Genomic DNA, 18439 nt, shown 5'->3' on the forward strand with positions numbered 1-18439 from the left:
TTATTTAACCAGGGCTGCGTCGCTTGGCCAAGACAAAAAAGAAAACACCACGTTGCAGACATAAAAGACAACAGAAGACAGAAATATGCGAGGAATTCACTTTCATAAATAGCTTTAACTAAAAACAGTGACATCTTTAAAGAGTCTGCCTCCATCTCTGTCATTCTGAGCTGAAAACGACGTAGTGTTATTAACTCATTAGCTTATATATAAGTAGTATATGCATATTGACACACACACACACACCCTTGTTGTCCTCTTCTTCTGTGTGCTATATTTCAAGTTATGAATATTCTCCCTTTTTTCACTGTTTACTTTGCTTCTTATCAACTAAAACCCATGTTTAATGTATTTATTTCACCTCATCCCCTTTTTCAGGGACCCATGGGGTCACTGGGTTCATGGAAACAAAAGCAAGGATGGGCTGTATGTTTATATGAATATGATATATAAAAAGTAATGTTCCTAATAAGGTAGTAAGAAAACATTTAAGTAAAGTTCATTTCTATGGCACATTTAAGTCAAGTATAGTTATTTCTTCACACACACATATACCAATTAGTGATAGTGAATTTGACCTCTGCATTTAAACCATCCTTATTACACAGGCACATTCAGGGATTGGGTGCCTTGCTCAGGGGCACCCAAGCCCTTGACCTGTTCTGGGAATTGAACTGGCAACCCAGTGGTTACAAGCACAATTCCTTTCCTCTTTGCCATAGGCTGCGTTAAGATAAACAATAAAAACATTCAAGACAGTACAGTAACTATATAGCCATAGTGTGCTAATAACTTTGTAATAGGGACGTTTTAATATGTAACTGGTGGTTTCTACACTAACCACCAGTTAATAGTTTGGTACTGATGGAAAATGTGTGTGAAACTTACGGGAGAATAGATTTCAACATTATAACATCGTAATGAAACTTATCACACTGACGGTAGCTGAGAGGGATTCTCATGATCAGGGATGTTACTTTAAAAACAACATGATATTACTGAACTATTATCTTTATTTATTATCACAATATTACCATACTGTTTCCATAAGTTTTTTTGTAAACTTTAATTCAACAATCTTTTGTGGTGTCCGCCTCCTTCTTACTGTCGTTGAAACCAGGCAGGTTTCAACGCTGGTGACGGCGAGCGTTACTTCAACATCCCCGGCTCTCGCACGGCTGATGTGGCCAACGTGGAGGGAACCACCAACGTGGGCTTCCCGGGCAGATGGGTGTTCCGCATAGACGATGCACACGTAGAAGTGGGTGGCTGCAATAACTCTGGTGAGACCTGCCCGTTCCAGATCAGTCCCTCGGCCTCTCCTGGTCACTTTGCTGCTTTTTATTTCATCAAGGATTCCACTGCTGTCCCACTGCTTCCTCTCCGCAGCATTAGTGTGTCCGCACCTGCGACCCTGTCTGAACGGAGGCCAGTGCATCGACGACTGTATTAAAGGAAACCCCTCCTTCACTTGCTCCTGCTTGGCCGGCTTCACCGGACGAAGATGTCAGATCGGTGAGTTTAAAAACACAATACCAGACCAGAGTTTTCCTTAATTCCTGTATCAACTTCATGCCTAATATAATCTGTCTACGCAGCCTTTGAACTTGGCCAGATGTTTTCTTGTAATTAAAAGAAGTAATAGTAGCTGCTTTGTGTTCCTCTGTGACTCTGTAGATGTGAATGAATGTGCCTCACATCCTTGCCAGAACGGAGGAACTTGTCAAGACCAGATTAACAGTTTCATCTGTCAGTGTCTTCCTGGATACACCGGGAGTCTGTGTGAAGCAGGTACGCATCAAACTAACTCCTCATTCATTAACGTGAAGAAGTAAACGTTATGTAAGTAGCAGTGATGTATGTAATGTGTTTCTTAATACTCAGTACTTTATTAAGTACACAAGGCACATGATATTTGATTGATTTGTTTATTTGGTCATTCCCCTCTGACCTCTGGATTCAACACGGCATTTTATTTTATTTTCTCTTATTATTTTGATATATTTTCTGTCAACTCTGGAGATGTTTGGAAGCGTGAAAATCCAAGTAGATCAGCAGTTTCTGAAATACTCAGACCAGCCCGTCTGGCACCAACAACAGCACCGTGTTGAAAGTTACATAAATCTCCTCTTTTTAGTACGGTTATGTATAGGTTATATGTTAACTTTTGTGTTTCTCATCACATCAAAGTATATTACACAGAAGGTATTGTTTTAATCGCATGTGGAATAAGGCAAATACTTGCCATTATAACCGTAGACTGTACATTTAATGTCGTTTTCTGGTTTGCTGGGTGAAGCTTAGCAGGAAGTAAAATTATATTGAACAGCCACCAGAGGGCGACTCCACTGGTTGCAAAAAAAATAAATGTATTTGAATAGAAAAAATGAGCCGACTTCTCACTTTTATAAAGTCAGTAAATATTTTAATGGTTAATGGTCTGTAGTTTCAGGTCTTCTTCATGATGTATGATCAAACATGATGTACATTTGCAAATTATGTTTGATAGATTAAAATAAAATAAAATAAAATAAAATAAAATAAAATAAAATAAAATAAAATAAAATAAAATAAAATAAATGCGTGAAGTAACTGGCTAAACTTATAATATACTGTATATACATATGGTTTTTAGGTTATGACAGTTGAGGCATGCAGTATCATTTTCAAATTCCTCACTTCTAGAAACCGGTAAAAAAAAAAACCTGAAAAACTCTGATCACTCAAACAATTCTTTTGCTTCATCAAGTCGTTTCAACACAAAAAAGGATTTCAACTATTTTAGTCCAGTGTCTTTTGTGCCTCTTCCCACAGTCCGGGCTGTGGAGCTGTATCAAGCCTCTTCTAATACATTTCACAGCCAGCAGCACATACTTGCACAGTGAGGGGAGCAGTGTGGCGGATATATTAATCAGCTGAGTAAATATTCCACAAGCGTGTCTCTAACTCTCTGTGCATTGCTGTGTTTATGTGTGTGTGTGTGTGTGTGTTGCAGACATTGACGAGTGCAAAAACAGGCCGTGCCTCAACAACGGCTCGTGTGTACAAGGTGCTGGCAGTTTCACCTGTGTGTGTGAAGCGGGTTACACTGGCGTGCTGTGTGAGACAGGTGAGCAGGGTTTTTCACTGTGTTGGGAAGTAGGCATCTCCCTCCAGAGGAAATATTTTCTGCTGCTTTCTGCATCAAACTCAGTCATTTGGCAGATGTTTCTGAGCAAAGAGTTTCCCAGTCTACGTCGACAAATGGGTCCAAGTTGAGGTTACGGTTGATTTGATTTGCAAACAACTTTTTTTTTCCCCCCTTGTCACACACTGAAGCAATGAACCGCAGTGAGAGAGTTCACTGACGTTAGGTGGATTTCCACAGAGACGTTTACTGATGTGGCTTCTCTGGTGAATAATTGTTGATGAAACTTGAACCCAGTGGAGAATAAAATCATCAGACCCAGCACAGTTCATGAATCTTTGTTCCAACATTAGACCGGATTACTTTTAATACCACTCGGTCAATGAAACTCTATGCTTTCGGAAGGAGAGTTCATTGCTGTTAATCCACCGACCGAAATCTTTGCGTTTCAATGCGAAACCTGCAAAATCTCTGCGTGAACGTGGACTTTTTTAATCCCCTGATGAACTGAATTCTCTGTGTCCTCCAGACATAAACGAATGTGAGTCGCAGCCTTGTCTGAATGGAGGAGAATGCATCGATGGAGTGGCCAACTTTACCTGTGTTTGTCCGGATGCCTTCACTGGACTCCTCTGCGAGACAGGTGACTTGAATTCAACTTTGTGCCAGAGGAGCATGTTTGGAAAAATAGTTCTTGATAGAAAATGTTCACATAGTCTGGAAGAACTACTTACTTTCTCCTTTCACGTTGGCGTCCTCTAATGCAACATTTCTCCAACTGGAACAAACACAAAGGGAATCCTATCATACCTCTTTGAGAGTAAAATGATGTTTATGGCTATAAACTGTGTCTCACTCAGCTGCTTTTGTCGTGGCTTGTTGATTCTATTCTACTTCATTTTGTTGTTAAGAGGAAAAAAAAAGCATTTATTATTTAATAGAGTCATCATGTCTTGACAAAGTTAAGGAAACAAAAACGATATTGACGACAGAAGAGTGGAGCATTTGTCAATATCCAGTATTTACCTTTTTTTAAATGAAGTTGAACGAGACCCAGTGTTTGAGGGATGAAGGCCGCAGTTTTCAAAATGTAAAAACATTTTAGGGAGAAATATTAGTGAAACTGGCAGCATGCAAAAAGCTTCTGGTTTGATTCATTCCACCTGGGACTTTCTGTGTAGAATATGGACGCTTTATCCTCCACATCAGGTTTGTAGGGTCGCTGGTGCTAATCCCAGCTGACATAGCGCAAAAAGGCGGAGTCACACCCTGGACAGATCGCCAGTCCATCATAGGGCCAAAATATAGAGACACACTAACTCATCCACGCTCACATTCACACCTACGGTCAATTTAGAGTGTCCAAAGATACATGTTTTTGGATTGTGGGAGTAAACCACAATCCAACCCCCACACACACACACACAGGTTACAACTAACCATTATATTAATTATTAGTTAAACTGTTGGTTATTAAGTGATGGGTGACCTGGTCCTAAAGAGGCAGAAGCTCATTTCTTAGCCAGTGCTTAAGTCTAGGGCTAAGATTTGGATTTGAAGGTTGGATAAGATGTTGGATAAGATGGGGGCAGCCCATGGCCAAGTGGAAAGGGAACTTAACTTGTAACCAGAGGGTCACCGGTTCAAATCCCCACCCGGCCAAAAAGGGCTGGGGTACCCCTGAGCAAGGTACCCAACCCCCAAATGCTCCCCGGGCGCTACTCAGTGTGGCAGCCCGCTGCTCCTAATTCTAGGATGGGTCAAAATGCAGAGAAATACTTTCCCTAAGGGGATTAATAAATAACTAACTTAACTGGAACGGGTTAAGGTTAGTAATAATGCAGTGTTTCAGCTGAGCAAACCTGTGTGTGTCTTTGTGAGGTTAAAGCACTGAAACTACAGAATTCATCTAAAAATCATGATTTATTCACACAAAGTGTGTAACTTTTTTCAGGAAAATAATTTTTTGAAAAGAGTTTTAGGGTTAAGAATAAAATAAGTCAAAGGGTCTACAGTAAACAAAAACTCCATGGGTGTTTATGACTATAATAAAACACATTGTTGGTTATTTGTAGCATAATTCCATATAAAAAAGTATATATGGGATGGTATAGTAAATATGTAAATCACCACAGCTGGAAGTTGCTGGAAAAGCATGAAAAATGACATTTAAAGTGTTTGAAAAAGACTTGTATGAACCCTGAATGTGTTTTATTGATATTTTTACATAAATCCATCCTTTAAACCACCTTTATAATGTTTATAATGTTCATAATGTTCCTTTTGGCAGAACTGGTGGAGCTTCAAGTGAATTCAACTGATGCAGAAAACCAAACAGGTAAAGGCAAGAACAGCTAGACTAAAAACAAAACTCACCTTCACGTTGATTCTTACACAAACATCCTGCCATGCTTTTACACAAGGCACTGAAGTTTTGTGTGAAGCAGAAAATTGCACTAAGCACCAGATTTGTGAATATAGCCGACAAGTGTGCGTGCGCACCAGGCTTCTGCGGTGACAACTGTGAAGGTTATTGTGCACTTGGCTGCAGGCAGCGGGGCAGGTAGAGAGCAGACTGGGGTATTTGAAGACGAGCTGTGCTATCCCACAGGAATTTGGAGCTCTGCCCTGGAAGACGCTGCTCTGATGATGGATTATTGTAATTATCAGAACTGACACGGCCTCGCCCCACTTTTACTACAGGAACCCGTCGCTTGATGTTTGTTTTATAGTGCATTTTATTAGTTTACCAACAAGAGGAAGTGCTTTGTCTAGACTTAAAGAGGCTCCTTTATGAGTCAAAGCTGTTCTTTGGTATTCAGGTCATTTCTTCAGACAGAGCTGTTGAAATATGCATGCTTCCACACCGCTACTTGTTTCTCTGGAAGCTGGCCATGGCACCACACTATAGTTTCAAGCACAGCTGCTGCTTGCATAACCATAGGGCAATTTGAAGAGAAAATATGTAAAACGCTGTCATCCTCAGCTGCCGCTTCATACCTTTCTTTCGCGAATGCACGTTAGGTCATTTGGTATTATGTTTAATGTCTGTATTATAATGACTGCTGTGCTCTTTAAAGAGGGGACTGTCACCCTCCGATAAAAAGCTCTTTATTAGCATTTGAGCTGCTGCAAATGCATGCTACCGCTTCACCCTTGAGCTGAAATAACTATCAGTGCTTATATAGGCTCTCTTAAATCTCCCAAATACTTTCCTGCTTGGCTCACTTGGAAGGCACAGTGGAAAAAGGAGCATGATCCTCCAAGGAAGAGAAAGTAGTGGGACTCAGAAGTGCCTAATCAGGCCCTCAGATCAAAGGGCCCGGGCCGCACAGGTGGCCAATGAAAGTGGCTCCTGCAAATTAACAATCCATTAATTGCCCTCAGGGGCCATAGATTTTGGTCACAAAATATGCTCCATATCATCGGAAAAATAATACCCTCCACCGAGATCCCGGGACTTCAAAGAGGAGGCGTTTAGCTGCGATATGACCACTTCCTTTGATCCGCTGCTGCAATTAGGAAGCAGAGGAAAACAAAAACATTCTTACAATTTGTACGGAGCGGATGTGCAGCATGCTGACTGCTAATCTTCTGGTCTTGTGAACTTTGTTGGAAAAAGAAAAGAGAAATGACAGCGAATCAATATATATATATATATATATATATATATATATATATATATATATATATATATATGTATATATATATATATATATATGGTTCACTGTGTTGACCACATTTTACATTCTGTCCATTTTTACAATCTGGGAAAACTCCGTTTAAAATACAAAAGCATGGCAATTTTAAAACGAGAATGTTGGGTTCGGCACACAGTGTTACACATGAACATATGTTACTGGCAGTTACAGAGTCACGGCGGCAGAACGTTGTCACATGATCAGAGGAGACAACAAGGCGACAGTAACAGAATGTAAAAACATTATACTTTATGTTATATACTTATACTTTATGTAATAAAGAAGAATTTAAGCCAGTGCATAAACTAACAGAGTTATGAAACAGTGTTTACGTCCGTTCTGCTGATTCCTGACACACTTAGTAAAGGGAGGAGTGAGAGGAAGAGTCTGCCGTCTTACAATTTGACGATATTAAGTTCTGCACACTGGAGCTTTAATACAACAGATATAATAACGTACAATGATGTACTTTCTCTCTCTGCAGAGGAATGTCTTTGTCAGAATGGGGGCGTCTGTGCGAACATCAGCGGAGTGTGTGAATGTCCTTCAGGCTACACAGGACCCTACTGTCAGTTTGGTGGGTATAATACAGGTAATCCTATCGGGTGATAAGCGCTTTGATGAATGTGAACCAAAAAAAGCCACATTGGTTTACTGAGCGTCTCCCAAAAATGTGTTAAGCCATATCCCAATCCCTTCCCGCCAGAAGTAACCCAGACGCCGTGCAGCCACACCAGGCTGTGTCCTGATGGCGGTCCTTGTATGGAGTACGGAGGAACCTACCTGTGTACATGTCAGACCAGCGGAGCAGATCTGGATCATAAAGACTTTTACCCCTATGGTAAGACCCTCAGGCACCAACGCAGCAACAGAGCTCTTTGCAGCTATGTGTGACTGCATGAGCAGCTGGTTACTATAGCGACAAACACATTTTCTACCCTAAACTGTAATGCTCACATTTGCAGTGAATGTTAATGGGTTTTAAAATGATTTATGTTTTTGCTGAACGCTCTTTTACAGCATTTGTTCAAATCGTAAAAAGACAAATAATGTGGTTTTTAAAGGTGGGACCAAGCCTGCGTGCTTGAATAAAATGTAGGAGGTCTACCAGTGCAATGGAACACAGTCAAGTCTCGGTGTGTGTTTTTCAGTACAGCCCCGATCGGTCTGCGACTCGTCTCCATGTCTGAATGGAGGCTACTGCTACGAGCGGGACGGAGGCTACACCTGCGAGTGCAAACACGGATACTGGGGGAAGCACTGTGAGAAAGGTAGCATATAGAAGGACACTTTCATATCAGCGTATGACGCACTTTTATCAAATCATTCATGGGTTATAACTGAAGATCAGCTTTAACGCAACAAGAAACAAAAATACCATTATTCATAATACTGTCTGAAATGCTGAAAATGTCTTCTTATGAACCATTTTTCTGAATTAATGACACAGATTTTCTATGTGACTGAAAGCTGGAGCGGTGGCTCGTTCAAGGATTCCATTTTTCTTGTCTTTTTCCAGTTAGACTCAATACCTGCGCCTCCGGTCCCTGCCGCAATGGAGGCTCCTGCAAGGAGGAGGCGGGGAGCTACAAATGCGTGTGTCCGTACAGGTTCACTGGGAAACACTGTGAAGTGGGTGAGTGACAACCTCAAAGCAACACCGTTTTGTTACAAATGACTGATCTGGACCGGCATGAGAGTCCAGATCAAGTCTCAGCATCACCCATAAGAACCAGAACTTCAGTCGCAGAGGTTTTCAGGAACTTATCGGACAATACTCAAACATACAGGTTCATTATTGTTTGTTTTTCTCTAACGTTTAATGCTAACATTTAACATTACAGTACAGGAACAACATGGCAATGGTAAACAGGATGTAGTATTATCTGCTAACAATGACAATAGTGTCTAATAGTTTACTACTATTTTTATTTACTACTTTACTTTATTCTTGTTATTTTTAGACAACGACGAGATGACATGTCAGCAACTTGGAGCATTATCCTAAATTGAAGATGCAAACCCAGTAAAAAAGTGCCATGACTGTACATGCAGTGTTGGAAAACATACTGCAGAGTGTGACCACTGTTTCTATATAATTAAATAAATTTAATCATTTAAATAATTTAAATTTAAAAGTGGTTAGCACTCTCGCCTTGCAGCGAGAAGACCCGGGTTCGAGCCCCGGTTGGAACAAGGGCCTTTCTGCATGGAGTTTGCATGTTCTCCCCGTGTGTGCGTGGGTTCTCTCCGGGTTCTCCGGCTTCCTCCCACAGTCCAAAAACATGCAATGTGGGGATTAGGTGAATTGGACACTCTAAATTGACCGTAGGAGTGAGTGTGAGAGTGAATGGTTGTTTGTCTCTATCTGTGTGTGGCCCTGCGATGGACTGGCGAACTGTCCAGGGTGTACCCCGCCTATCGCCCGATGTAGCTGAGATTGGCACAGCACCCCTCCGGTGGAGGATAAAGCGGTTAGATGATGACTGACTGACTGACTAAATGTAATTAAGTTGAAATTCATCCTCCATTATGTCCCACAAACATTTCCATTGTTATCCCCAAGCTAATATTGGTGATAAATGTAGAAATAAGTTGGTATTGCAATAGTAATGCATCACTATTACAAAACTATTATCATATTTTTTTGTATGTATTATGAGAAACTTATGAAGGAGTCTTGAAATTAGTGATTGAAATCATTAACTCCAAACTGAGGTTAAACTCAAGTGAGAGATAGGCTTATTTTCCCGTAGACTTCCATTTAAACTGACTTTTTTGCAATCAGCAGAGTCGCCCCCTGCTGGCCATTCTATATAGTCTCACATCCAGGTTGTCCTTTACTGGCAAACTGGAAGAATGCTTTGTACATACGGTTTATGGTCATGTAATATGGCAATGCTGAATAGAAATCAGTGTCTTAATTGATACCTGATCCATTTGCAATAAGATGATATAAATATAATAAACCACGTAATACAGTTAGACACGTTACACTTGACCACAAAATATAATTAAGTACACATTTCAATCTCAGCAGACATAAGAGACAAAATAAAGGTGAGAAAGTGAGAGGAGAGAACTCTGTTCTCTTCGTGGGAAACATCAACATCACTCTTTTATTATCTGAGTCTGAAAACACAGAAAATGCCTCTACATGTGACTCATCGCCGCAGTTAAACCTCTGTTTACATTTTCTTTGTCTGATAAAAAGAAATCTGCTGTCTGTGTGACACTCATGTTATTGTAACATGGGACATCAGCCTCAGTCAGTTAGGAAACAGTGGCACTTGTGCACGAGTGTCAAATACAACACATTCCTCTTATTTAACCCCTCGTTGTGTGGAAAGATGCTGCAGCATATGCATTTTTTTAAAGGATTTTCGTCTTGTGAATTTCACATTCTCCACTATAACTTATACTTTATTTAATTTCTTTATTTAATTTAAATTTTTGCCAAGATATCATTTTAATGCTATTTTAATAAAGCCAGAAAAGTCGCACAAAACTCATATTAAAAGCACAGCATGTCATTTCTCTCAGTCAAAACAATAACACAAAACATTTGTGTACTTTGTTTCCATTTAATTGTGAAATATTTGCAGAACCAGTGGATATGCAGCTTCATACTGAAGACTCATTAGGTACAGGAGGAGCATTTAGAGCATTTAACAGTATATTATTCATCATTTATTACTAGTGTGCAAAGGAAAACCTTATTTAAAATATGGCAGCAGTTTCTCAAAGTGGATGACATCATTAAAATGGGATTGAAAAAGTCTGTTACCTTTGATATAAATACAGATTTCTACGATTTAAAGAGTGTTTGAAAATGTTTTGGCTAATGTCAGTACACTGCTCAAAAATAATATAACATTAGTCTCATTATTTTTGCATGTTTTATTGCAGAAATGTGACATATTATATCTTTAATACTGACTCTAATGAAACACACGTACTCACTTTAATTGACTTTTATTATTTTATTTTTATCAGGGTTACCTTGAAATATTTCTCAACGTATCTCCAATTGTGTCCACAACACTTGATTTGCTCAGTGTATCATTTTCAAATGTTTATTAATCCTTATATCAACTATCACCTTCCTAAATAAGTCACTGATGTCCCACTGCGTCAACAACAACAACATGTATTCTATTTATATATCTATTTATATCTATGTTGTTCTACATGAATGAATCATACAGTGTGTGTGTGTGTGTGTTTTCTTTCAGGAAAACCCGACCCCTGTGCGTCCAGCCCCTGCCTCAATGGTGGAACATGTTTTCATTACATAGGAAAGTATAAATGTGAATGCACTGATGACTTCTGGGGCAGACACTGTGAAATACGCAGATCGTCACAAACAGCGACAGGTCAGTTTGTTTTTCTCATGCCACAAACGAGAGCGTGATTGTTTCCAGAGCAACATGATGCACCTCCATTTTACCATTTTTGAAAGCTACTGTTCTGCGCATGTACGACTACTTCCTGTCAAAAGTATTAGTTAGACTTATACGATTGACTTTTTTTATTTACGATATCTCTCCTTTTAGTACTTATTATTAGAAAATAAAATACACATTTTATGTTATCGCTTGTTTTATTAGTTATTCTTATCAGGAATACACGTTTTGGTTTCATTCATGTAACTGAAACAAACACATTTAAGGGATCCTTAAATGAACCAGTTACCAGCTGATCGGACAAATTTCCTTTCAACCTGACTTTCAAAATAAGAGCCACCAACTTAGTCTTTAAGTAAAATAGCTTCCAGTCGGTATTTTGTAAAATAAAGTACAGGTTTTTATGATATCATTCATTCTATTTGTCAACTTTGTCTTTTTATGTTATTTTAGTGTTAGTAGTCATTCCACAATTGTCATCAGCAGTAAAAGGAAGTAGTCAGAACTAAGAACAGTTTGTGGCAATAGATATACAGTAGCTTACATTCATAATTCTTATAAAATAAATTAACATTTTTATAGTATCTTTCATTATGTTAGTTAATTCTATAATATAAAATACAGATTTGATGTAGTCACACTTTCGATCACTTACAATGAGCCAGAGTTGTTTCTGGGGTCTCTAGTTGGCCGTAGGCAGAGAGGGACAGAGAACGACCTGTTGTCATTGCTGTGTGGCTGTATCAGTTGTCCGTTGGGGGCCACCTCACCTCCCCCCCCCCCGGGGCAACGGCTCTGCGATTAGCAGGAACAGTCTCCCTGACAAGAATCTGATTTGCCTGCAGTCTGAACATAGCCAAAAATTCTTGGAAGTCATTAAAAAAACCTGCTTTTTTTTTACGGCAACAGCACGTGAAACAAAAGTCACATAGCTTGGCACCAGCAGAGGACATCCTCATCTGCTAAGTGTGGAGACACTCGCTGTCCCTCTGAAGATAATCTTAGCTGTGTTGCTGCACCAGAGGCCCCAAATATACAGATATAGAACGGCGGAATATATTCTATATAAAGCCAGACCTGATTAGACCTGATGCAGCATGCTGGAAGGTCATTATATCAGGACGAAAACAGAGTGCCTGGATGCAAAACACCTCCGTTGCCATTCATATGTTCTGAATCAGCTTCTTTAATCTCCAGTTTTTGGAAGCTTGTGTTACGATGCAGCCATGCTGACATTATCAGTATTTGTGTGTGTGTGTGTGTGGTTTCAGAGCTGAGCTGTGGGCTGCCCCCACAAGTGAATCACGCCGAGGTCCAGTTCATCTCAACTATACCGGGCTCCGTGGCTGTGTACGTCTGCCACTCAGGCTTCATATCTGTGCCCCGAGCCACACACAGCATCTGTGGTATCCAGGGAGACTGGAGTCAGCCACCTATTTGTGAGGGTCTGTAACACACCCATAACAAAAACAGTCTTTTCATGAAAAGTATTAGTTATTACAGAGACTTATGTTGTTTCCTGTCATTGCAGAGATCGACGAGTGTCGGTCACAGCCTTGTCTTAATGACGGCACGTGTCAGAACCAGGTCGGCTCCTACCAGTGTGTGTGTAATCAGGGCTTCAGTGGAAATCGCTGTCAAACAGGTACAACCTAATCTCAAATGTTAAAATTCAATATAATATATTTTACACATATCTTATGCAGTACCCGTGTGTGTGTGTGTGTGTGTGTCAATTCCTTCAAGACATCAATGAATGCCTGTCAGAACCCTGTGAACACGGGGGATCATGTGAAAACCAGCCTGGTTCCTACTCGTGCCACTGTCCACAAGGCTTCAAAGGCCAGAACTGTGAATTAGGTATTGTATCTCGCTGACCTGGTACACGTAATATGTTCTTAATGTTCTTATTATAGAACTGTGGCCATTCAAAATACAATAAAATGACTATTCAGTTCACTCCGACACAGGCTTGTGTCAGAAATTGTGAGTGGTGGTCTGAAAGAAGGGCATTCAAAAATAATACATGGATATCTTCATTATTATTTATTATTATTATGTAAAATATTGAAACCATACAGTACCAAAAATGAATCAAAACAATAGACACGTCTGAAATCATACAGTCATGATATACATCACAATAAAGACACAAAAGTGGGGTTAAGGGTCTTGGCCAGTGACACATCGGCAGGTAGACTAGCAGAGCTGGGAATAGAACCTGCACAGAACCTTTACATATGCATTTCAAGAGTTACACTCTTTCATAATGAATACATCTCTTACATACTGTACCTTTTGAGGACAGTCATTTCTTTGTGATGTGAATATTGAACATTGCTGTCCTCCCTGACAATAAAATGACACTGTAAATCTCTGTGTGCAGAGCAGGACCTGTGTGACTCCAGCCCCTGCCTGAATGGAGGCGTGTGTCGAGGTTACAGGCGACATTATGCATGTGTGTGCAAAGCTGGGTTTTTTGGCGACCAGTGCCAGATGTGTAAGTCGCTGCCTGTCTCATCTGTTTCAGGTGAACAGTAGCATATTAACTCTTATGTTCACAGCAGCTGCTTATCTCTGTCGCCCCCCAGTGGAAGACCCGTGTGTACTGCAACCTTGTGGAAACAGGGGCATCTGCAGGACCGACAGGAGAGGAAACTACAACTGCGTTTGCAAAACAGGATACACGGGCAAAGACTGTGAGAAAGGTCAGTTAAGAATCCCACAACTCCATCAGCTCGACCTGCTGGCTATGTTTGTCACAGCTTATCGTCTGTACCTCAAAGACAACTCTGTAATTATTTAATGTATGGATTAGACATGTAAGGTTGCCACTGTTCCCAGACCTGTTGCCTCCCTCTGGTCTCCATGTGCTGCGTGTGGAGGAGAACGAGGTGGAGCTGCGCTGGGATGAGCCGGAGCCTTCGCAAAGCCTCATCAGCGGCTTCGCCGTCACCTACGCTCCGCTGCGAGGGGGAAACCCCAGAACTGACTACCTGGACAGGCATCAGTCCACTCACGTGATGCAAGGCCTGGTGCCCGGCCTGCTGTACAACATCTCCACCTTCTCCGTCAAACGCAGCACCAACAGGAAGGACTCCAGCCGACCTGCCACCGCACTAATACGAACCAGTGAGTAAAATTGCCCTCGAGAAATCGAATTGTGGCCTTGAAATTTGCATGATGGGGCATTTGAATGTCCCCATAAAATAAATAAATAACTTTTTGCACAGCGTGAGTGGAAAATGGCCACAACTATAAACTGTAAATCATTTTCAAATTCAAATTTCAATGTGAAACAACACAATAAGCAAATAGCAGGCGCTGCAGTTTATTGCAGACTGTGTCATAAGTGAATGACATGCCTATTTCAGTGTAAAAGATTGTTTAGGTTAATAATAATATAGGTCAATTATTTTTATTATTTATATATTTATATGTATTAATTATTCAAATTTGTAGTTATTACTTATTTAACGCAGTCATAATTTTTGTGATAATCGTCTTAATAGTTCTTTGTTTTATTCTGTTTATCCTGTTATGTCATTCACACTAATGTTGGAAGCAATTTATATCCTTAAGTTCTCAAGTTTGAACTTGTTTTTAATAGTGTGTCATGTTTTGAATCTATTAACATGGCGAATTTACCAAATAATAATAATAAGAATTGCAGTAGATAAAAGTAGATATTTTCCCTAAATTGCTCAGGCCTACTCCTGGCCCTGTAATCCAACAAGAAATGATAGGATTATATATTAGATAAGTGTAGATTATAGCAAATAAAGTGACTATTCAATATTTACTAAAGGTGTGATTCCTTTCATTAGATTAATCTCGGGTTTAGAATCATTACTGATCCTCCAGTATATGGAAGTGCAGTTGGCTTTAAGTGGATTTAAAACGTGAGTTTCTCTGTGTGACTGTGTTTCTGTGCAGGACCTCGGCGGGTGGAGGAGCTGCAGGTGGTCAACGCGTCGTCCTCTCAGGTTTGGCTGAGTTGGCTGGTGCAGGCGGCTCGTCACGCCGCCGTCAGCAGGGTGCACGTGTCGCTGCTGCCTTCAGACGGCAGTGAAGCTCGCACTGCGGTGCTCAACACCAGCACCACAGAGTACAGCTTCAGGTCAGCCTCAACACAACAACAACAACAACAACAACAACACATCACTCTCTAAAGACTGTACCAACCTGCAACTTTACTTAAGTCCACTGAGTGGTGCTGCTGTGCACGTTGAATAACTTTGAAAATAATATACCTCACAACCACTAGAGGGCACCATTTAATAATTCCTATGAAAGTATTTGTTCACTCTTGAGCATTTCTTGCAATTCTCTCTCTCACAGCTCACTACTTCCTGGTCAGATGTACACAGTGGACGTGTTGACTCAGAGTGGAGTCAGACCAGATGAGTTTCCCTCCACCAGTCACTCAGCTGGACCTCTGCAATTCTGGACAAGTACGTGTCACTCTGCAGCTGCTGGCTGCTCACACACATACAGGTGTTAGGCTTCACTGAGGTCCTGGAGCTGTTTACAATCAAAATAAATGTAGGAAAAAGCATCCACACACTCAATCAAGCTTTTTCTTTTTTCTTTTTTCTTTAACCCTTATTTATGCAGTGAAGCTCCTTGAGACAAGCGTTCACTTGCAAGGATAATAATAATAATAACAATAATAATAATAATAATACAATAATAATAATAATAATAATACAACAAGAATACAATAATAATACAATAATAATAATAATAATCATACAATAATAATAATAATAATAATAATAATAATAGTAATAATAGTAATACAACAATAATAATAACAATAATAATAATAATAATAAAAATAACGATAATGATAATGATAATGATAATAATAATAATAATAATAATAATAATAGTTTTCAGTTGACTGCAGTGCTTGAAGTGGACCGGTACAGTACCAGCACTTCTCACAAGATGCCAGTTTACTCTGTTTAGGTTATCTGTCCAGATCATTATTTTGGCCCAGAATAATAATTAGTTATAATTATAATATAATAATTATTATTATAATAAAAAGTCTAGTGTTTGTTTCTAAGGTCGAGAGTTTTTAGTTTTTCTTGTTAATGAAGAAAAATATCTTTCAGGCAGAGGATTCACCCATAAAGGGAGAAGCAGAAAGAAGAAGGGAAGGAAGAACAATATATTTTAAAAGCATTAAATGTTCATTAATGTTTAGTTATATATACTGACTTCTTGCCACAATAAAATGGATCGTAGATTTAAAGTTTAAAAAATTGTCTTAATATCTATCTTAATATACAATTTGCCAAAATGTGAAGCATAATTCCAGTTTTCAGTTATTTTAATATAGACTGAATATTGAAATAAATGTGATGTTGTGAACAGTGCTTTACTGAAGATTTTCATAATTTACTGTTTAATAATTTTGCAATAGTGACATATGCTTCACATGGATAATATCAGTACTGACACTCACTTATTCCCACTTCAAGCGCTGTTTGTCTGTGACATCAGAGACAAATATGGAGGCAGTTTATCACAAAGTGCTATATAGATAAACGAGAGATAGTGTATATCTCTTCTGATAGGAAGAGAGGACCAGTCCACTTTATGAAACACGGCAACCAGTGGCTTTACAGTAGTGGATGAAGCATGTGTGTATATGCTGTAATGTCACCGTAATATAACACAGGTACAATAAGGGATTGTACAATAAAAGAAAAGCAAGATCTGTTCCTGTATACAGTAAGAAGCCACTTTTTTCACTGCAAGTTTTTGGTAAGGTGTTCCACATGGGTCTGCAAGGTGAATTTGAAATCTAAATGCCCAGATAGTTGTTTGATTGTTTGATTGATTGTTTGATTAATCGATTTAATTAATCATCAACTATTTTGGTTATCGTTTGATCAGTGTGAGTGTTTTATGCAATAATTAAAACAAGCTTTTGTAACAAAGGAATCATTTTGGTTTGTTTGACAACATCATCACAAACATAATTGAACATTGTGCAGGCTCATGTAAGGTCTGAAAGTCATTTATAAAGTCATTACATTATATAATTGATGTGATAGCATGTTATGTTATTATTAAGAACAATATTTTATCCTTATCCAGTCCTTAAGACTGTGAATTAAATCTACATTTCTGTGTCTGTGTGATTACACTAAATGTTTACACATTTTTGAACTGAGCTCAGCTTTTGTTTGAGGGAACAGTGACACGCGCTTAAATTATTAAACTAAAACATAAAACACTACACTCGGCAAAAATGTAAACACAGAAGCGTCTTTAACATTTCATTGAGTCTGAGTAACAATCTGAGCATCCAACTGTGTCTCCCTCAGGGCCTCTCCCCCCACAGAACCTCTCCCTGTCACATGTCACCACTAACTCAGCCCTGATCACCTGGAGCCGCCACCCGAGAAACCTCCCAGATGGCTTTGTGGTCAACGTGACCCGAGGGTTGAATACCAGGAGTCGCTTCCTGCCCAATGGGAAGTTAGGATCATATACCATCCGTGAACTGACACCGGGACAGCACTACTATGTGGTTCTCACGTCCGTCAAAAACGCAGGGCAGGAGCAGATGCACAGCATACCTCAGCAATTAGCCTTCACTACCTGTGAGTGTCTCTGAGGGATTTTTAAGGAACCATTCAGACCTGGTATTAATGTCCTGAGAGAACACCTGTGGTGACAGGTAGAGAGAGACAAGTAATCAAGAGGAGCTGAGAAATAAGTCACATGACGATCAGTGTTTGCTGTAGCAGATCGATCAATTAACATCTGGCTGCTGATGAGTGTAAAAAAACTGCAGTGGGTCACTAATGTGGCCTGAGGACAGATTGCATTCATGCATGTTCAGTAATGTCACAACGTCATCGAGCGACTTGTGAATATGGATTTTGTGATGGTATTTGAGGACTGTGTGTGTGTTCAGACCTGTAACTCGTGCTGTCCACATGTGATGTTTATATCAGGTCTGAATGGTTTGAACTCTCGCCGGACTGAATCTTTGATGTAAGCGTATCATGTTTGACACTAATTCTGTGTTCAGTACCGTCGGAGGGCAGATCGCAGAGGAGAGACAGGCCGTCAGCGACCGGACAGGGAACTCAGGTCCGACACACACCTCCACCGTCTCAGCCTCAGGACCTGGGAGGCACAGCGGAAACAGAAAACTCAGAGGAAATTCCCAGGTACAG

At 39.8% G+C, this 18439-nt stretch overlaps 1 protein-coding gene across 4 annotated transcripts in view; it reads left to right on the forward strand.

Moving 5' to 3' along the window:
* sned1 (sushi, nidogen and EGF-like domains 1) overlaps positions 1–18439 on the forward strand; it is a 37263-nt gene that overhangs the window by 11102 nt on the left and 7722 nt on the right. The window contains exons 4-24 of one of the 4 annotated variants that reach the window (XM_044044448.1): positions 1121–1283; positions 1390–1515; positions 1678–1791; positions 2996–3109; positions 3657–3770; positions 5418–5465; positions 7313–7420; positions 7535–7669; positions 7980–8099; positions 8348–8464; positions 11064–11204; positions 12506–12679; positions 12766–12879; positions 12981–13094; positions 13621–13734; positions 13826–13942; positions 14079–14366; positions 15171–15354; positions 15576–15688; positions 17579–17857; positions 18292–18433. In XM_044044448.1, the coding sequence (XP_043900383.1) occupies positions 1121–1283; positions 1390–1515; positions 1678–1791; positions 2996–3109; positions 3657–3770; positions 5418–5465; positions 7313–7420; positions 7535–7669; positions 7980–8099; positions 8348–8464; positions 11064–11204; positions 12506–12679; positions 12766–12879; positions 12981–13094; positions 13621–13734; positions 13826–13942; positions 14079–14366; positions 15171–15354; positions 15576–15688; positions 17579–17857; positions 18292–18433 (2939 nt within the window). The remainder of the gene's footprint in view (positions 1–1120; positions 1284–1389; positions 1516–1677; positions 1792–2995; positions 3110–3656; positions 3771–5417; positions 5466–7312; positions 7421–7534; positions 7670–7979; positions 8100–8347; positions 8465–11063; positions 11205–12505; positions 12680–12765; positions 12880–12980; positions 13095–13620; positions 13735–13825; positions 13943–14078; positions 14367–15170; positions 15355–15575; positions 15689–17578; positions 17858–18291; positions 18434–18439) is intronic. The other 3 variants (XM_044044445.1, XM_044044446.1, XM_044044447.1) reach the window with 3 other exon arrangements.

Source organism: Solea senegalensis, linkage group LG14 (genome assembly GCF_019176455.1).
Source record: "Solea senegalensis isolate Sse05_10M linkage group LG14, IFAPA_SoseM_1, whole genome shotgun sequence".
Classification (NCBI taxonomy): domain Eukaryota; kingdom Metazoa; phylum Chordata; class Actinopteri; order Pleuronectiformes; family Soleidae; genus Solea; species Solea senegalensis.